General features: G+C 44.8%; 1 protein-coding gene across 1 annotated transcript in view; it reads right to left on the reverse strand.

The window, feature by feature from the left end:
- The window catches only part of slco5a1 (solute carrier organic anion transporter family member 5A1), a 37,138-nt gene that overhangs the window by 5,765 nt on the left and 9,379 nt on the right, over positions 1–21,994 (reverse strand). Inside the window, exons 2-5 of the mRNA XM_071517747.1 lie at positions 10,336–10,468; positions 9,976–10,193; positions 5,199–5,363; positions 1,284–1,482 (exon numbers count right to left, since the gene is read on the reverse strand). Of these exons, the coding sequence (XP_071373848.1) occupies positions 1,284–1,482; positions 5,199–5,363; positions 9,976–10,193; positions 10,336–10,468 (715 nt within the window). The remainder of the gene's footprint in view (positions 1–1,283; positions 1,483–5,198; positions 5,364–9,975; positions 10,194–10,335; positions 10,469–21,994) is intronic.

Below are 21,994 nucleotides of genomic sequence, written 5' to 3' on the forward strand. Positions count from 1 at the left end.
TTGCAAATTGTAGGCACCAGCCAAGCAGGTCCGTCTCCGTAGCATTTCCATTATATACCATTCCTGTCAAAGGGAAATTTTACACAAGCCTGTGTTGTGCAGTATTCATTAGGCAGGCTAGTAAAATTCCAACCTCTGATTATTGTTGGCCTGTCCGTCAGTCAACACTACAAAAACTGAATTGGTTCACCTTATTATAACAAATAAATTCCCTGTGTGACTTAATTACTTACGACTATATGCCTAAATGCATTAAACGAATGACCTGCTGTGCAGGAGCTGGCTTCTGTTGTCATACAATGGGTATAATAGCATCAGTATGAAGAAACAATATCAATAATGAAGTAAGTGTGTAATATGTGTGTAATCATTTTACCGGGTCTCAGCGTGTGTCACACCTTATGCATCATCCAAGGTCACTCCATACTTGACGTGTGTGTGCCTGTACGCGTCTTGTATGAGTGTCTGTGTGTGTGTGTTCATAAGTGTGTGTACAAGCAGACTTCTACACCACATTTCAGTCCGTAGCGGTGACACATCGGATGACTGTTAACTGTGCAGCATAGCTGGTGATGTGGTGTTGAGCAGCAGCTTCAGAAATAGAGGTGGCAGAGTGATTCATCGGAGCCACAAGAGCAGATGCCAGTGTTGCTAATTAATCATTCACACTCCGCCTCAACGCCACAACGGATGATGATGATGGGAACAGTGACAGCACCCTGGAACCATAGCCTCCAACAGTGTGTGTCTGTGTATTCTGGATACTAGTACATATCCTGACTAAGGTCATAATCGGGGATAAGCAGTTTGGATGCATCTTTCTATCCTGTTCACACAAATCCCTGTGCACATGAATAGACAGAATAGTCCATATATTATCATGGAAAGGGAGCTTACACAGCAAAAAAAAACATATGCTTATGCAGGCTTTTGTGCCAACTCTAGTTCTTGAGTATCCTGTATTGGAAGATAAATGTAAATATAACTTTGGTGTTGAAGAAGTCATACTTTAGGCATCTCTGCTGCACTTCCGCTGCACTCTTGCTCCGCATCCAAAAGGAATTGTTGGGAAAATCTTGCACGGCTAACACAGAACAGATGCAGAATAGGGAGGGGGGAACTTCTACTGACTATAACTAGGCTAAAAAATATGTGGTTTTGATAGTAGTGTAAATCAGGGGATGAGTGTGTAACTTACTACCATGTTTTTCTCACTTAACCCTCTCTCTCTCCATGTTTAATCTATAATAAATCTCTGATAATATAAAAGGAATTGTCCTTACCCAGTAGTGTAAGGTATATTGATGCCTCCCAGGTTGATGCTCTCGCAGCCCACTATGAAGAGTGTGGAAAAGCAGAGCAGAGACACTCCGCTGCAGATCATGGCCAGCTTGGCCGACTCCCTGGCGCCAAGCTTTAGCTTCTTGATGATGTAGCCCCCCAACACGATGCCCACCCCGGCACTGGGCACGATGATCACACCTAGGGCAGAGAGAGAGAGAGAGAGAGCGAGAGAGATGTGGGATAGGAAAAGAAAAAGGAAGAGAGCAAAAAGGAGGGAGGAAGATGAGGGAAAGGGAGAGAGCGAGTGGGGGAAAAGATGGGGAGAGGATGAGAGAGGTGGGAGAGAGTCGGAGAGTGAGAAAGCGGAGGGGGAGGTGGGAGGAAGATGTGAGAGGGAGAAGAAGAAAAAAAAAAGAGTAGGTGAGATGGAGGAAAAAGACAGAGGTGTTGATATTACAGGCGCCGCACAGAAATAGAGAGCAGCAAATTCTGACATCGAAAAGGTTCACACTGAATTAATTACCGTTTAGCATCACAGAAATTTATACCCACACCTGCAAAGTGGCAGGAGAAGACCAACGTCTAAAAATGAAAAGAGCCATAAAACAACTATTTCCATCAGGCTGAGTAACATGACTGTATGAGATGCTAATGTGACATGTTTTTATATGACATTTTGTATGAAGCCTTGTTTGACAGGACAGACGTCAATCTTTGTGTAACTACCCTGGTTAAACAAAGAATAAATAACTTCAGTATAGTCGTATATAGGGCTAGTTCAGCCGAGCAGGCTACCAGTGACTCATCTCAGCCTGTGGCAGGGCAAAACACGTGCTCTCTATCCAGTAGAGCCAGTCTAATTGACAGCATGGAGAAAAGGCAAAGCTGGCTGCTGGCAGGATGGACGGGGTGGAAAGGGTCATTGTGCAAATCCACCGGAGGAGTAAAAGCCCGGAGAGGCTGCACATGCCTGTCCCCAAGCCCAGCCACAGGCGCTCTCAGCTGGGTAACGAGACAGCGGGATGAGGGGGGGTGGGGGGGTGGGGGGCCTGGGGGGGTGGGGGGCCTGGAGGGCGGCTGAGACAGAGGATCAGCACAGAGAAGTGATCCAAGTGCACAGAGATGTCATCTGCTGTTGGGGTGTGGGTGTGTGTGTGTGTGTGTGTGAGTGAATGAGTGAGTGAGTGAGTGAGTGAGTGAGTGAGTGCGTGAGTGCGTGAGTGCGAGAGAGAGAGAGAGAGAGAGAGAGATATAGAGAGAGAAGGATTTGTCTTTGAGCGATGTCACAGGGTATACTGTAAGTGTCCGCCCACACACACACCCCTCTCTCTCTCTCTCTCACACACACACACACACACACTACATTTGCTGCGCCCTCTTGGAGCGCTCTCAGTAGGGGCCGGGCAGCAGACAGCTGTAGCTTAATATTATCCTGTAAGTGCATGTGTTTCTGTGGTAAAAGCTTGTGCTTTCCATGGGATTAAACACACACATACACACACACACATCCACACATCCAAACCGGATATCATGTCACAGTGACTGAAAGCACACACACACACACACACACTGTTCTGCCATGGTGGTCGCTACATAAATGATTACACATATTTTATCCAGATTACTAGCTAGTATGCTGTCGTAAATATGAGAGAAATATGGTGATTTGTGTGTGTGTGTGTGTGTGTGTGTGTGTGTGTGTGCATTTGCCTCCATGCGTGTCAGTGTTCAGTGATATATATCTATGAGATCCTACAGGAAAAGAAGTCATGACTCTGACAAGCTCTTTCACGGCCTTTGTTAACCGCAGCTTGTGCAGGAGAGACGAGATGAAAAAACACGGGGGACAAAGGGAAGAAGTGAGAGAAAAAGAAAACAGATATCTAAAAAGGAAGAGTGGTTGAGATAAGGGGGAGCCAGTGAATTGAAAAACGACAGAGAAATTGACAGCAGCAGCAGCAGCAGCATAGGGAATCTGCAGCTGAGGGAGGTGTGTGTGATGTGTTATAGTGCTATTTCTGTAGCTAATGAGCATGGAGCAGTGGCAGCTCTAGCAAGATACAGACTGGTAAACTGCGATATTCTGTTTTGTTTTTTTTTGTGGGGGGGCATGTTTGGTGTAAAGAGGTCACTGTTGTGGTGTTTTTGCCCGGCACTTCATGGGGACAGCCTGGCATTCAGTGTGGCCAGTACTGTGACGTCTTCCTCTGTGCGTACCGCTCTTTTCTTTGTCCATGGTGGCTATCGCTGCTCATGCAAACTACCCAGTTCTCCCTCTATTTATTCCGAACAAGCTGCTTTTGCTGCTGCCAGAAATATAAAACGCATCACCTCCTGTGCGCCAGAGAATTTTCCCCAGAAAACACCTATCCGACACAGTGTTTAGAACAGGAAATGTAAAAGCTTTCATGAACTGGGTTGAATAACTATTGTGTTCTATCAATCGGCATGAAAACGGGTCAGATTATTACTTTGACGCTCTTGGTTCGTCTGGTCATTCTTAAAAAAACGAGGGGAAGAATCACAGTTGGTCAGTCCATCTGGCAGCCCAGAGAGTCACTGTGCTCCCGTCAACAGGAGTGCCCTCTCCTCCGCCTCTCCCATCATCATCACATCCCAACAGCTTGGCATCGTTTGGGTAGCCATGGCAACTGCACCACCCGTTTGCCCTTACCCCTTGTATCCTGGCAACAGGCAACTGAGATGAGGCAATGGCATTGTGTGTGAATGTGTAGGTGTGTGTGTGTCTGGAAATGACCATATGTTAGCGAGCAGAATACACACACACACACACACACCTTTTGCTTTCATAGCCAGAATTGAGTTTGCAATCAATCCTTGCTGCAATAAGACGAGTGGTTTGTACGCTGCACAGTATGTGATGCGCAAATTACAGGCAGAGCCCAGGAGTCCGAGCGTATGTGCGTGTGTGCATGTGACGCATGCAGTCAATAGAGACTTGTGTGCTTCAGTCAGGGGATGTAATGGTATCTCTGAATGAAAAGCCAGCAGGAGTCCATGAGTCATAGCACTGCCCGCTGACTGCGTATCACCGCGCGCGCCTGGAGAAGAATGTGAGAGTAAACAGGTGCAGAATCTGTATAGTAACATGCTGCTGATGACGAACAGCTCAGCTCATGGGATTTGTATGAAGATTTGTAGTTAAATTTGAGTTTTCACAACAGTAGACTGTTTACTTTCTTTTGTTAATAAGACACAGTTCAAAGAAAATACATGAGGGCATTTTGCCTCCATGATCTGATATTTAGGGGCATTTTCATTCGATTTCTGGGCCGTTTAATTGAACTACAAAATAAGCATTGAATATTGGTAAATAAACATTCAATTTGTACCAGTGAGATTTGTTTTATTTTAAATCATATCCCACATGTCCCACACTTCTTTCCCACTGCTGGAAACTCATGGCAGGCTTTACAGAAAAGGATGGCACCGTTTTCCCCTCTATGTCCCCAACCAGTCCATCTTCCACCCCTCGATTGTTGAGGTTTTTACGATATTGGTTGTTTTATTTTCTGTTGACACAGTGGCTTGTGTGGAGTCAACATTTTCTTCTACTGCTGGCTGTTTGGTGCCAACATTTTGTACTGCTTCAGGCTGTATGCTCAGTTGTTTTCTGATAAAAAAAAATGCTCAATTTTGCTAGTCCAGAACACACTGGAAAGAAACCTCTGGTCACAAGCTTCCACAATTCACAAGGGACTATTTGACAAATTAAAAAAAGGATACTCCTAATTATCATGGGCCTTTTTCTACCTCCTCATTTTGAATTTCACAGACATTTTTGCCCCAAGCCCCCGTTAATTCCTGCTGCTGCTGTAAGATGCTGTGGCGATAGCACCTTGGTAAAAAGAACAAAAGACCGGAGTGAGAGAGAAAGAGAGAGAGAGTCTTACCAGTATATATGCTGGCGTTGGAGGCAGGGATACCAAACTGTGACTCAATGAACTTGGGGATGAAGGTGATGAAAGCGGTGACAATGGCACACTCCGCCGTGTAGGACAGACTGACAAACAGGAAGGTCATGTTGCTGAGGATCCTCACCGCTGCCTTGGGGAGGTCTGGGGAGGGAGACAAGACCAGATAGACTACTTCATTACTAGGGTGTGGTAATTAACGCACAATCAGTATCTCTATTTGGCTCTCATTCTCTCTCACACACACACACACACACACACACACACACACACACACACATAAACTTAAGTAGACTATAAATCATTAGTGGAACGCTGTAATTAACAGACATACTGAAGAAAATTATGTATCCAAATAAACCTTATCTCAGGTGCAGGATAAAAACAAGTAATTAATGAACAAAGCAAAAAAGGAATAGCTGTTAATAACATCTATAAATGTCCCTCACACACACACACACACACACACAAATACACACACTCACATTCAAATGTGGACTCAACCCATGCCTCATATCTGGATAAGCGTCCTTGGTTTACAGCAGGAGAAAACAGCAATACACAGAGAGATGCATCGCTAAGCAGTTCAATGCTCTATGATTTCCATAAAAACCACATGCTTTTAGGTCATTGGTGAACAAAATCTAAACATCTATTGTGCATTTTTGGTAGCCTGTCATCCAATTAGCCTCTAGTCAGCAAATGTGTTGTCTCTGGTGTCAGCAGACTAGTAATAACTGTAATTCTATCAAGTCTTTAAGAGACACAAAAACAAGCACTGCAAATTCAGCTTGAATGGCATCACCCTTGCTTCATCATAACAAGGGCAAACATGCCCTTCATGTCCGCCGGAGGACAGTGCCCATATGACTGGGTCAACATGCCCAGTCCTCTTGCTTGTCACTCAAAGTCATGTGGTTAAGCTGTACATTACTGTTACTGGGCAGATTGAAATGGATTCATCTCTCTGTACACCCCAGCACCTACTGTCCACTTCATTGGCTGGTTGAGGAACACAAACAAAAGGTGGTAGAAAGCTTTTCTTTTCTCCAAAGGAAAAGTTTGTTTTCACTTGCCCTCCTCCACAGGGATTGCAGGGAGTGCAGGATATTTTTCTAAACAGCGTCCCTGGAGCTCGCCGGGGTTCAGTGTCTCACTCCTGGCAAGATCCCAAGTCTTGTGCTGGGGGATCCCAAGGCATAAGACAGCAGGATCCCTGCTGTGGACACGGTTGTCTGGCTTGTTCTGTTTGTCCCGTTGCCATTGCCATACCACATTGACTATTACATTGAATTATCCATAGTTATTCATAATTCCTATATTCCCATAATGATTTCAATGAAAGCCACCTGAACCGTGCCATAATTGAGCCTTGGACCCTCCGAGTTTAGATACTGACAGCAGCTTTTATTGGTCCTAACAAGCTCACAAGTGATTGCCTTGTCCACAGCCACAAGGGCTTCTACTCACACCTACACAGAAAGTCATTATCACAGAAAGATTTCACACAATACAGTGTGACCAGGGAGTGGGAGGGAGGGAGAGAGGGAGAGAGAGATAGAGAGAGAGAGACGGGGAGAGAATTGTAAATATCACATTTGCATCTTTTATTGCGTGGTTGATAGTTCTCAAGGCCAAGAGAGGTCCTTCAACCGAAAACAATGATCACACAATTAAAGATGCCATGTAATGTGTGTGTGCACAGGAATCGTCTTTATTTAAATGGTTTTGAACTTTGGTGGCTTATTTCCACCACTAAAACTTTGTTTTGTGTGATATTCCTCTCCTGTTCTATCGTTGACCTGAACTAACTGTGGGAAGGAAGATGAGGGATGACAGGAACCAAAAGGACTATTTATAGTGTCTTTCATTCATCACCTAGCCCTGCCTCTGTGATCAACTGAAAAAAACAAAAAATATTGCAATCAGATTTTTAGATTTTGCTTACTCTCTCACCTCAGCTGTTTTTCTTTCAGTGTGTGTGTGTGTGTGTGTGTGTGTGTGTGTGCGTGTGTGTCTAGGGGACTAAAAGGTTGGGGGTGTAGGGAATTCCACACTAAGCCCTTGGATGAAGCCAAGTATTATGACTTTACAGTCATGATTAAAAATGACTTCTTAAGGCTATCATCAGTTTTTTTTCTGGCTCACAAGCTCCTCACACAAAGAAAAGAAAGAATAAAAGAAAACGCTGGAATTAGGTAAGGAGCGGCGTATTAGTGCTATTTATCAGGCAGGTTATGTAGCTATAGCCAGTCCCAGGCTGGGCGGCGTAGTGCCTTCATTTGGGCATAGCGTCTCTGCGCTAATTCAGCTAATCTTGTTCTAGGTGGAGAAAATGCTAGCATCTGTTAGCGTTATCCGAGATCAGAGGAGGGAATAGCATGGTGACGCTAATTATTTCATTCCTGGGGAGCTGGGTTGTAATGTTGTCAGGATGGGCACAGATGGTGAGGTCCTGTTGATGTCTAAAGCAGCTGCTCTCTCAATCAGACGGACCACTGGCTCGCAGGAGTTTCCATGCTTGCTTTCGTAGAAATTAGTTGATGATTCAAACCATTTGTGTTTCCCCAAAACTTTTTTCTTTGGTGCAAAGATTGCTCATAATAACATATTATTTGTTATAGTTGTAGAAGCACTGAATATTATATGTGTGGTGTTTCATTCCACAAAGCTGGTAGTCTGCAGTGGAACCGACCTTAGCCCAAATCCCAAGCATCCGGACTTAGCCAGACTCCTGGACAGTGGTCTTGTTTTGCTAAATCCTGGAGGACTGCGGGCTGTCCCATGGTGAAACCAGCAATCCACCAGGGCTCTCATGTAATCTTTTTGAGTCCTCGCTTGACTTTCTGCCAATCTGTAATCTTAAGGACTGTAGCCAAGTGGCTCACACACAACTCAAGTGAAAGCAGATGCTTTGAAGGTAAAATTTTTAGGCATTAGTCATTCTAATATTCATTATGTCTATTAACCACCATTATTTTTATTTATGTTGTTCAGTTGCAATCACAAAACCTGTGGACCTACTATAGAGCTATTGCCTGCTGATTCAGCAGTGCAGCTAATGTTCATTCTGTTGACTGAGGTCTGTGCCAAATGCTTTCTTAACTCAGGTCCTTACCATCTATTGTGAACTTGAGTCTGAACATTGGGTTTGGAAGTAAATAATGACATCACACTTGAGTCAAATAGTGCTTGCAAATAATCCTTGGTGTTTTTTTATCCTCATATAGTAGAGGATGGGTGGGGTTTACTGCTGTCAGCAGAAATACTTGACTGCAGTTGTCTATAGTTTCTGCCATTTGCAGCAAAACACCTACCTGGCATTCCACAAGGAGTAAAAGAAATGCTAAGAATTATTTGCAAATACTATTTAACCATCTGAATTGCATTCTATTATCAAAAACCCGTCCCTCACACATGCATTGCTGAAAATTTTCAATGTTAGCAAAAAATGCTAGCTTGTGCTCTGAAGGGCAAAAAAGTGCTTTGTGAAAACAGCCACTTCACTGCAGAATATCTTTCATGAAAAGTGCTGAATTTGTCCTATAGACAAACACACACACACACCTCAATAGAAGGACATGCACAGCGCTAAAATACATTACTGAACCAAACATTAGAGCACCCGGGTTTGCAAAACAGCACATATACATCCTGTTGGGACAATTAAAACTGCAATATAGCTACCAGTGGTCTGCAGAACTGTATTCATGGTTATGGTAGGTGTTAGCGCTGCTCACCAAGACAAAATCCTGTCTGGTTTGCTGCGGGTGTTATTCAAACCTGACAGTTGAGAGCATATGTATGCACCCATGCAAAATGTATGTTAGAATTCACGATACTGCTATTGAGCATGATGAAGAGTGTGTGAGCAAGAGTGTGTGTGCGTGTGTCTGTTGCAGTGTGTGTCTGCTCCTGTGTGTGGAAACGTGACTGGGTTCCCCTGAGAGCTCATTTAAGGGAGAGAAACTGTCTGACTGAGAAGAAAAAAAACAGAACAGAGGAGACTGGGAAACACTGGAGTAGCATTCGGCTTAACCAGGGAACTCTCCCAAGGAAAATAAGGACATATCTGGCATATCTAGTTCAGCAAATAAAAAAATGTTCTAGCATAAATGCATGTAGGTGTACAGGTGCATGGAACTACCGCATGTTATATGTAGTTCCTTTATACGTATACAGTTGTACTAGTAGTGTATAGTACTGTAACTATACTGGAATTTTTATGTTTTCACATCAATTGAAGGATTTCATCCTTTATGAGTTGAGAAGATTCTCTGAACTCGTCAGCTCATGAAAGTCTTTCAAAACCCATTGGATAATGTCAAAAATGCATTGTCATCAAGCTAAAAAAAAAGGCTGTTTCAGTTAGTTCCTGAAAACGTGCCATTTTGGAGATACAAGATTTTCAGCCGACAGCACCATTATTCTACTTTTAGCCATGTCCTCTATTCATTTATAGTCATAGTATAACTATAACTCAGAGTCCTCTGAAGCTGGCTATGTTAATAGTAAATTACCAGCATCATTAGGCAACTGCTTGGACAACCTCCTCCATCACTGATCAATAGCATCTTTACAGGAGGTCTCAATGGAGCCTTCACTATTAGATAAGAAGACTAATCCTGGCCATTGATTGCATTATGGACCATTTGCACATCAATAGCTTACACAGCTCCTGTATGTAAAGGTATTTACAACCTGTAGGAGTTCAGTGCTAGAAAAGGAGTAATGACTGACAGTATCCATTCCTTACCTTTGATGTCCTTCCCAAAGCCCATGGAGGAGGAGACGTTCTGGCCCTTGCTACTGGACTTCTCCTTCATCACGTCGTCGTCACTGGACTCGTCACCAGCCGAGGTAATCTTTTTCTTCTTCCTCTTCTTGTGGCGTGGAGGCAGCTTTTTGGGGAAGGCAAACATGGGGAAGATGACCAGAAGCATGGCTATGGAACACAAGAGGAAGCCACTCCACCTGAAAGGAAGAAACAACACCGGGAACTGTAAAGGCAAGGAAGTACAGACCTATACGTACAGGCTTATACACACACACACACACACACACACACACACACACACACACACAATAATACAGGCAGTCATGCAGGTGTATTTACCAGTTGCCAACAAACCGAGGGTCGCTCTGGTCAATGTTGACTACAGTTTTGGGATCGACATAGAAGCCAATGAGGACGCCTCCCAGCAGGTAGCCAGCTGCAGGTCCCAGGGCTCCCATCACATACATGATGGCTAGAGGAGAGACAGACATAACCAATCACAACCATGGACAATACTGCTGCAACCAATCACATCATTCGATAGTAGATGGTACATACATGCTTGGAATCATTTTTTTTTTTCAATTCATCAGTGAGAAAATTCCCATAAAAGCAAACCACAACATTTTTTTCCTGACAAGAAATGTTAGACACTATTGGTAAGTGGTATTTCAAGTGAGTGTCAAGCGCACGTTAGTCTTTATCTCTAAAACAGCACTTTATTTCAGAGCCCACATTTTTCTCCACTTAAAACCCATTTAAGTTCTTAATGACTCACTGTTCTCTGTGACTCAGTTTAAATCAGACTTGACACCTGTGGGAGCTGTTCATTACCCCTGAGGCACGCACCACCATATTCAGAACAACTGCACTGAGATCAGTAGGAACTCTTGACCGGCCCTAGGGGCATTAGTCCCGGCTTCTGAAGCGTCTGGAACAACTGACCTGGACCCTCTAGGGGTCTCGCATTAACCCGGGGCCCCGCCTACAGCTCTTCCATTACAACAAACCTTAGAGGAAGCAGGGGCGAAACATTAACCCTTCGGGGCATTCAGACCATCACTGATGTGAGCCAATTACTCTGCGCCACTTTGCCAGAGGAAGGAAAAAAAACTCATTAAAGTCAGATAACCTTAGTTGGACAAGTGGAAAAATCTCCTGCGGACATCCAGTGGAGAGGAGAGTCAAAACCATTTACCAGCCGTAGTCAGGGGGCACACATTCTATAATTACACCTGGAACATTGCCGCTGGTCATGAAGTATGTGTGTGTGTGTGTCTGGGGGGGTTGGGGGCTTATCTCCTAATGCTGGCTGTGTGTGAATATGCATTTAAATAGTTCTGAGAATGAAAAACTTCTCACCCACAAGCAGCCTTTCCAATTATATTTCCATTTTCACTGCCTGGCTAGTTACCAACCACATGCTTGCATCCACCCCCAGCCCCCACTCTCACACACACACCTAGCAAAATGCTCCTGTTCCTCTGTTTGCTTCTCTCAAATGACAGTTTCTTGGATGTTGGCACAAAGCTCCATCAGTAACACAGTCCAAACGCGTGCGTGTGTGCGTGCGGACATGTGCGAGTGTGTTTGTGCTCGTGTTTGTGACTCTTTATTCAGTTCAGAGGCAGTAGGTGTGCTGTGTGCCCAGACCAACACTCAAATCTCTATTCTCTCCCCTGAGACAGAGGAATACCTCCTCTGTACCAGATTACATTACAAATGAATGCACACACACACACACACACACACACACACGCACACTTACATTTCGCTTCCATCAACAAAGATTGTTTTTGTCGGAAGGGAACCTCAAAAACCATTTCATCTCAGTCTATTGTGCCAAATGTTTCAGCTGTACTGCCAACTTTATTGTATAGCACTCCTAGAAATACAACCCAAATGGCTCCCATCCATTACTCCCCTCATAGTTTCATCCCCAACACTCACTGCGAAACTGAGTGAAGTGAGGACATCCTTTCCTCCATAGAGGTGGCCAGCACAACACAAATATGCATGTTCACTCCTATAGCGAGGTCCCAATCATGGCCCGAAGCCCAAATCCTTATCTCGGCCTAATTAAATCGAGGCCTCCTTAAAGAGAACCATTGGGAAGAGGAGGAAGAGAAGAAATCATTCCTTAAAGGTACAAAGGGCTCGTCGACAAATTCTCTTATCAGCCTATGGCAGACACACACAAACACACATGCATGAACACAAGCACACATATAAAAACACACAGGACAACAATGATCCCTAAGCTGATACAATGCAAGGAGGTGCAAACATCCTACCCATCTCTCTCCCACACCCCCACACACAAACACACACACTGTGTTGCAGTGTTAACTGGGCATAAAGACAGACAGGCATGGCTGAGTGTGACAGGAGAGATGTTTGTCATTCCATTCTTCACCCTGACCACTGACCAGCACAACACTGCACAGGGACAAGGGAATCAATTTAGGAAATGATCCTCATCATTGAGGTGATAGGTTGTTTGTTTGTGTGTGTGTGTTTCTGCACACATACCTGCATGTGGGTGAAAATGAATGGCAACAGATGCACAAAGAGAAAGAAGAAAACGTATATCTGTGTGTTTTGCACGGGTGCGTGGCAGTTAGACTCCTATAAATCTACACTGGCAGACATGAATCACTTCTGTATGCAGCTAAAACAGATGGTCCATCTTTTGCCTCTCCTCTCTATCCCTCCCGACACCCTATCAATCATATTTCATCTTTTTAGCTCCTTTCACTGTGCCATTTCTCATATCCTGCTGGATGGAGAGTCGATTCACTGCAGTAGTCAAACTGCACGCAAACTGGTACACAATGTAACAGGATATTACCACCCAGAGACAATGAACAGACATGAGACAATCCATCAGAGTTGGCAAGGACAGCGAGAGGTCTCATTTTATTATCTCCATCTTGAATTAAGAACATTTCAGATCACGTTCTTGTGGCACACAGCAAATCAATTTCACCCTGTAAGGAGAAGCGACCATTGGAGGATGCCGTTAATGCCGTTTGTTGGGTAAGCTACATCAGAGAACGCATGTCAGTAGGGGTGTGATTAACATTCACTGAAAAGGTTATTCCTTACCTATAGTTGAATTTCAAGTGTGGTGTGTATGTGTGTGCGTGTGTGTCTGTGTGTGTTCATATATAACAAGGTTCTCTAGCGGAAGAGAGGCGAGTCAAAGCCCACACTGCAGAAAGTATCCATCTTAACAAATTACTTAATCCAGTAATGAGTCTTTTAAGTGAATAAATCTGCAAATAGGGTGAGATAATTTTTGCCTATTTCCAAAGCAAGTCAACTTGTTGAGTCAAGTGTCATTTTCGTGGTAATAGTGATCTGCCTTATTTCAAGATACTGACACTTGAAACTGTAATTCAAACAACTGGAATTATCTCACTGTACTGGCAGAATTTGTCATTTGTTTTAAGAAAAACAAGATTTCAGACTGAATACAAGACTAAATGGACATTTTTTTGCAGTGCAGCGTAACCTGAAGAGAAGCCTGCTGATGAATCGCCCCAATCACCTCACCCTGCAGACTGCTGACCCATTCTGTGCCCCGTATACAACGCACCATTAATTAACACACTCCCAGTGGCTTCCACCAGATATGCTGGAGTCAACCAGCCATCTCCTCGTTAGGCGAGGGTTGAGCACCAAGTGTGATCCTTCAGCTGCCCTCCAATCTCCATCCTGGCCTCTCTCGGGCACCCGGGCAGGAACAGCCATATCTCATCCCCCTCGAGTGATTGTGCAAGCGCCCCTCTTGCCACTCCATCCATCATATTAACAGTGTTCTGCCTGATTGGAGGGTGAAAGGGGTCATAAACCACACCCGACTCCACGCCTACCCCTGCCCGCTTGGCACCGAGCCACGGTAGTTTAGGTCCGGTAGGTTGGGATGGGAGAGAATAGAGGGCTGTGGCTATGCTGAAGGGCGGCCGGGGCATCGTCGCTGGATTGAGGAATATGCTGGCACAGCAACTGCGCTCCATCACACACACACACATACATGCTGGGATGGCAGACGTCAGTGGAGAGCAGGGGGTGCATGCCGATGAGGAACGCATGGCACGCCACAGGCTCACTTTACTCAATTACGCAACGGACCTTCACCACTGGCACGTGAAGGACAAAACATTATAGCCTTCATATAGCTTCGCACACGTGTGGAGGTAATGGATTAGGAGCTCTCCATTGCAGTTATTGGCTTTTGTGTTCTACAAAGTCAGCATCCAGGAGGCCGTTCAGCCTGACTTTCAGTATGTTGTGGTGCTATTATGCTGACTATGTTCTGAGCATTAGACATGCATGAAAATAAATGCATTGAGGATGAAGTCAGGGAGCGTGCAAGTTAACATATTACAAGCAGAATCCAATATCAGCAGCGAGAGATTAATGAGGTAAGGGAAAAATGTTAATTGAATTGCGAAAACACAAATACACATGCACCCACACAGGCATAGGAAAGGCCTCTTCAGGAAACACCAGTGTATTCATTACAACAATATCAACCAAGGTCAGCCCGTCCTCGCACCTTCAGCACACACACACACACTTAATTCACACATATATGAATGCTCACGTGCGCACACACGTCGGGGGAGGGGCAAGGGCATCCATGGTAGGAGTGAATGAGGGATAAGGTTAGAGAATTTCATGTGTGTCGTTGACCCCAATTTAGCGTTTCAATTCCAATGTTTATGATGGATGGACATCATGGTGTCAGGCGCCTGCTGCAGAGAGGAAGAGGAGATTTACTGGATAATAATCCAGTGGGAGAGAGGAGATACAGTGGGATACAGGGAGGGATAAAAACCGATAAACTGAGAAAAAGGGGGCTCCTGCCCTGAAAAAGAGGAGACGGAAAGAAAAAACAGAGGAGATATGAATAGACAGAATAGCATCTGAGAGAGGGAGAGAGAGATGTAGGAAGCGATAGAACAGGAGAAAACAGAGGGAGAGAGGAAAGGAGGGGGGGGCTGCAGTCTGTGTGACTGATCCTGCTGTGTAACAGAGTGATAAGGCTTGCTCAGCAACATCCCTCTCATATCTAACCTTCAGGGACCAGCGCTGCTCTGTTGTCTCCTCTCCGCCTCCTCCGCACTTCTCTAAGAGCCGCACTCCTCCTGACTGATCCCTCTCTATTCATAATCTGCACTGACTGATTCAGACCTTGTGAAAATGAATGAGGCTGAAACAGAAACTGAAGACGGGCGATAAAGAGGAGAGCAGGTGTGAACTAGAAGAACTCTTATAAGGAGGTGTCAAGCAGAGGTGTTGCATAGGTGACGCTTGTGAATGTAAACACATTTATGGACCAGTGCGATCATCTTATAAGGCAGATTAATTCAATTATGCCAGCAGTGGAGATATTAAATGTCCAGGTGACTTTTTAATTGATAAGCTTTACTGAACAGTAGCATTGCACTTGTCAATCATAATCCAATATTCATTACAGATGTTGAGATTTTTGTTTTGTCAGGCTGCTTGACTTGACAATCCATTCCAACCTGCAACTCTTGTCCTTGGAAGAGGACACCTTCTGCATTAACTGCAAAGAATTGTGGGACACATAGCCCCCATTCCAGATAGGTTCTTCTATAGTTACCTTGGGTGAGAATGCTGTTTCAGGCATAAAAATAAGACAGTGATTGCGGTCACCATCCCCCTCCTAACCTCTCCTGATCTTCCACTCTCCTTGCCTCCCCACCCCTCACCCTTGAGACCCAGCCAGCCCAGCAGCGTGAGGGAAGAGGAGAAAGAGGAACCAGGAAATGATGAGAGAGCACCTTGCACCTAATGAAGCAGCTCCCCAATGGCCAAACTAATTACCAGAGATTAATGAATTGATTTAATTACGTGTACAAAATAAAGGACAGGATTTTCATTGGCTTGTCCGACCACCATGGGATAAAGAGGATGATCAAGGCCAGAATTTATACTGCAGAAGAATGATCAATGTTGGACCACCCGCTTATCTGATCTGCCACCGTACACAAGATTAAATTAAATTCAGCAGTGTGTGTGTGTGTTTGTGTTTATGTTTGTGTGCAATAAGTCTAATTTGTTTTCAGTTTGTTTCTCTGCTCCTGTCACTGTCCTGCGACACAAGCCGCAGAGGTATGAGCTTGGCTCTGTAATCCCTCTTCACTCTCTGGCTGGGAACTCGGTCTCAATGAATTATGTAGCACTCCGCCTGGCTATTACCCTACAAAGCCCAGTCAGTCTCCAAACAAGCCTGGGAATGGATGGCATGCAGACAGGCAGGCACACAGCGACCTTGGGTTTGTATTGGATATGTTATGTGGAAGCTGTCTAAGCTCTCAAAGATGCAATCACATCACCCTCTGCATTACTCAAAAGTCACGCCAAGTATATTCATGTAGCATTATGCATCATAAAGCAGTACATGACATTATCAGGCCTGTTCACTCTGACCCAGACTAATAATTCAGATTTTTACACTAGCTATGACAGAAAATATCAGAATGAGCAATTCTGTTTTAGTAGATAAAACATCAATTCTGTCAGAACTAGTTATGTAACTAGAAGGGCACTCGGAGAGCGCAGACCTCCGACAAGGTTTGTGCTATTATTGCTTGTTTGTGAGTCGGATCCGGATCCGGTCCTAAATTTAATGGGTTCTTCCTTGGCCCATGCTACACCCTTCCACGAAGTGTCATGAAAATCGGGCCAGTAGTTTTTCCGTAATCCTGCTAACAGACAAACAAACAAACAAACAAACAAACAGGCAAACAGACAAACAAACGGCACCGAAAACAAAACCTCCTTGGCGGAGGTAATCAGAACTGTCACCTCCATCGGCAGCACAGTCGTAACACTTAAGAATTGTCCATTCATACAAAGCAGCTGTTACCCTGACCTGCTGTACTGTACTGTCCATTTCAATGCCTAAAGCTCTTTGGAAAGTGCTGCTGCAGGTGACAGCTGTATGATAGATGATCTATGCGGCTGCTGCTGTTAGAAAGAGAAAGAGAGAGAGAAAGAGAAAGAGAGAAAGAGAGAGAGAGAAAGAGAGACAGCATTCTATGCGTTCCTGTGCTATGGGGATCAATTCGGTCATGTGACCTTCCCCCGAGAGACAAGAGGAGGAAAAAGACAATGAAATAGGGGAATGACGGCATTGTCATGAGAACTTGCTGACACAGCAGTGTCTTCTTACAAGTCCTAACCTTACAGTTTTACCCAGAGGGCATGCGGGGGGACTGTGGCCTCTCACACGCGCTCACACACGCACACACACACACACAGGGTAGGGGCAATGGGACAAATTCCATTACCATCCATGACTTATCAAGGCAAGGCACATACACACACACACACATACAGTACACAGAGAATGAAACATTACACACCAAAAGACATATTTTCTCATAAGCCATTCGCTGTGGGAGGCTGTGCACAGGATGTGTTGATCACCATCTCTTTCATGTTGCATCATGCTCTCTGAGTCCCATTACAGATACAGTATACCTTTACAGAGTGTTGCAGCAACCAATTCCCATCACATAAATAAGTGTGATTTCTCATTCATGGCCTTGGTAGAGGAATTACCTGTGTGCATGGTTGTGCGTGTTCCCACATTAAGCACCTGGTGAATAAGGGAATAAGGGTCTATATGGGTACTTGTCTAGCAGCCTAGGGCCCTAGGAGAGTAGAAGACTGATAAAGTACTGAGGTTTGTACCAGTGTTTCATAGCCATAAGAGGCATAATCACCTAAGAGGTTAGATAAATCACGGAGGAGGATGAGATGGCAATGAAAGTAAGAGAGGATGTGAGGGAGGGAGAGAAGAACAGAAAGAAGACCAGAGAAAGTCGCAAGTGTGTGTGTGTGTATATGTGTGTGTGTGTGTGTGTGTGTGGAGAGAAAGGGGGCAAGACTGAAGACAAGAGAACAAACAGTCTGATTGAGAGAAAAAAATCCAGATGATCAACCGCCCCGATTCTCATAAAGTCAGAGACTACACGGAGCTAAACCCAATGAACTCACTAATACTCACTAAGAACTGACTCTGGTTACATACCCTCAATTTACACGCACACAACCACACACACACACACATACACACACACACACACACACAGCATAGTAGTGTGTTGTGGGGAGACAGTCTGATGAGATGGGGGAGATTGGTGTGATGAGATGGGGATTGATAATGCGGATCTGTGACTGGCATCTGTACTGCCTTGCTCATTGACCCCCTACCAGGCACTGGCACACGCATGTATACACTCACACACACACAAAGTACACTTGAATAATCACACCAGCACATACTGTAGTAGACACATACACGCACTTGACAAATGCCAGCTGAAAACTCATGCGCCGCTACAATAGCTCCAGCATGGTAGAAACAGGTCAAGAAGCCATTTTCTCCCATGTGTGAGGCAGGCAGACATTCCCATTGGGGTAATAAAATGTAGCTTTAGCTTTACAGTAGCACCGGCTCATTTGTCACTACCACTCTGCTTTGGCCCCAGCACCCGAATACAGCACAGCCTCAGCAGATCTGTGAATGCTGTGGGCTGCATGTGTGCATACATTGGCCAGCAACTAATGCACACAAGGCCTTATCTGGGGAAGTGCCTCGGTGCATGTGTGCGTGTGTGATTCTCTAGATGTGTGTATTCATGTGTGTGTAAAAGGTTAAGTTATGGGGCCATTTATCGTTGTTTGAGGTCTCAGAGGAGGAACACCTTCATATTACTGTCACCTCCTATCCATATCACAGAGAGGCATTCTGTAGAACAGCAGAAACCACTCTGCCTATATGACAGCAATGGTCCCACAGAATGTAAATATACAGACTTTATGCAGGCAAGTGCAGTAAGATGCAGGATGTGGTGAATATTTTAATGGATGAGGTACAGCAAAGAACCTTGATCTTGGCGTACAATCAGTACAGACCGGTACAGTGGCCAAGAACCAAGCCTTAATGAGACAGACATGACTTCTGAGAAGCATATGATCGGCAACAACAAAGCCTGGCCACACATCAGTCTTTCTTACTGCCTTAACTCCCAGGCTTTACCCCCTTATAAACCCCTTAAGCAAAGTCATGACGAGTCACAAGGGCCGTCCAGAGACCTGATCCCACATCTGAGTTCCACCTTCCCCCATTTCCCCCCCTCCAACCCTCCAACCCGTGACCCAGTGACCCCTTGTCTCGCCTAGATGCAAGTCATGTGACGGTGATGTAGTGGATAATTGATGGTCTATATGTGTCTATATGTCTATATGTGGACCTGAGATCCGATTCATAGAAGACACTATACTATACATGCACTACTAGCGTGATACTAGCAATCCTGCCGCTCTTTGAAAGAAATTACATTCGACTTCAAAGCAAAGTATTGACATAAAAAAATTGTGTACTCCGTTGTTGGGTTTAAAGTTCAAGCTTCCCATTGCATGGCAATAATGCCCAAATCTTTGTCACCTATATTAGCCCATCCCAGGAAAAACCCAAACAGTATACTCTAATCAATGTTTCATGCTAGCGGCTGTACTTTCCATGCAGGGGTTCCCCAAGCTCACTTCACTAAATCAAATATTTAGAAAATGAGAGAAAAGAGAATGGAGGGATTTTCTCTATATTTAGCAGCTCCCCAGCTGGCATGAGGGAGGCTCTGGTACAGTAGTCAGCCAGCCAGCGAGCCGGTGCCTCTGCCAGCCATGAACAAGCTTTATTTGGTTGTCAGAAAACACGTCTGCACTCACAGAAAGAGCATGACAACAGCACCACAACTTTCTTACTAATAAACAGTTTTCGACTAGACATAATACAGCAGGTACTCAGAGAAAAGGTTGTTTTAGCAGTGGCGATTCATGGCCTAGCACTTTAGTTTCTCGCTGGAGTTTTCCTGCGGGACTCGATCCACCCACATCTTGCGCAGTAAAACTTTTGTGTGCGTCAGTGGGGTCAAGGATCCTAAGGCTGACACCAAATGACCATTTTCTGCTGATTCTGATGCTGGCCTAAGGCTTCTGGACCTGCACTGACAGCAAAGGACCACAAATCTGCAGCTGCTGATGTCTACTAGAATCCACTTAAGGGCCAAAGGCTGGGGGAATACAGCTGAATGCAGAGAAATCTACATGGCACAGTCACAAACTCCATTGGAAACACAGTGATGGGAAAAAGAAGGCCCAGTCGATGATGCATATTAGATCAGTCTTCAGCAGCCAACCTGCGCTTCACAAAAACCTGTGATTGTGCCTCAACATCCATCACTGTCAGATGGGCGAACCATCTGTTTGGGGCAAAAGATTCTGCGTCTCTGAGTTTGCTGCATGCTTTCTGAGTCGTATTTAATCAGAGTTTGTTGGAGAGGAGGTGTGAGAAGAGGTGAGAAGTTCTTGTCATCTATGGCAGCATTATTTAGAGGTACTAGTCTCAGTAGACAGTTGGAAATCTATTTCCCTCTCTCTTGCCTCTTTTCTCTCGTTCCCCATTTTTCTCTCTCTCTCTCCCTCTCTCCCTCTCTCTCTCCATGTGACAAGCCAATCAAAGCAACACAGTACTCCTTAACTGGCTTAGTGATGGAATGCCATTCAAAGGCGCAGCCTAAGAGAAGTGTGCTAATTCCTTTGTGCCCTTCTCCCTTTCTTATTCCCTACCTCCCTTTCTATTACTGTTCAATCTTTCTATCGGTACTGACCCATCAGTCCAGACTCCTTAATTCTCTAATCCATCTTTCCTTGTGGATTTTACTCCTGTTGTCTCTTCCCTTCCGCTTCCTCGTTTTTATATATACATAAATGTCATTTTGGCCCAGACTAACTGCTTGGATAAAGATTATGTGAGGAAGATCCCAGTGATTACAGATAGTGCAATGACGTAAATTTTAAAAGAGGGCTAAAGTGGGTCAATCGGGCAATTTCAAGCATTTTCCTGCTGTGAAGGCTCCCTTTCAGTCAGCAGTTCACAGGGAGAGTGAAGTCGGGGTCAGTGTGTACCTTGCCATTGTACAGGACATGCTGCACAAACCTCACAGCATGCATAGAGACACCGCTGTTATGTTCGTTTTTCACTTTTAATGGTACAGTTAAGTTTAGGTTTATAAAGGTTATTTAAGGTTTCTAGCTGAAAATTATACAAAGTTCTGGCTTTACAGCTTGGGAAAAAGAGTAACAACTGTTACACAAAGCAAGACTGGGCATTTATAAAAAAAACGAGCCAATAAACTGAATGTATGATCGCAGTTGACTTACAGTTATTATGGCTGTGCCTCATTGAGATGATGAGAATAGCTGCACACTCATAGTTCTGATGCAAAATGAGCTGTCATGCTACGAGTGTGCGGCTAGTCTCCTAATACTCTCCATCCATATGCTAGCACCTCATCAATACCGGTGTGCGTTTGACTACCACCATTTTTGTGCTTGCCTCATTACCAGCTCCTGATCAAAGCCGTCATCCAACCAGTCTGGGGAGACCCTTACATCTTTGACATACACAGGCCGAGAGACAGATGTCCTCTCAAGAGTGCATCCAAAAGCAGAGTTAAATGCACCAAGTCGTTGCCACTCTGTGTGTATTTGAGTGCGCATGTGCACATAGATAATGCCCGAGCATTTGAGAGGGTGGCAGATAATCTTGTGGCTGAATGAGGGCCCATGAGTGTTGGCTGCTCTCAGAGGGGGACATCTGGACTGGGGGTATAACCACATTATACCGGGGGTCTTTGTGTGGGTTTGTGTGTAAGTGCATGAGAGGGATTGGTAGTGGGTACGGGCTTAGCTCTTAGTTTGTCAGCCACAAGCTTGCACCTGCAGCTTTTCAGCCTCTCTCATTGATAGACATGGCACAGCAATCTGGTCCATGGTGCTATAGCGGTGTCCCCCCTTTTCACCCAGTGCCAAGTATTAGGCCAATTCACCAGTACATCCTCCTCTGTCCAATCCCTCCACAAGCAGAATATATACCAGAGAGCAAGTG

The sequence above is a fragment of the Centroberyx affinis genome, unplaced genomic scaffold, assembly GCF_046629955.1.
Source record: "Centroberyx affinis isolate AG114_WGS23_722 - 3 ecotype Tasmania unplaced genomic scaffold, CSIRO-AGI_Caff_v1 ptg000519l_1, whole genome shotgun sequence".
Classification (NCBI taxonomy): Eukaryota; Metazoa; Chordata; class Actinopteri; order Beryciformes; family Berycidae; genus Centroberyx; species Centroberyx affinis.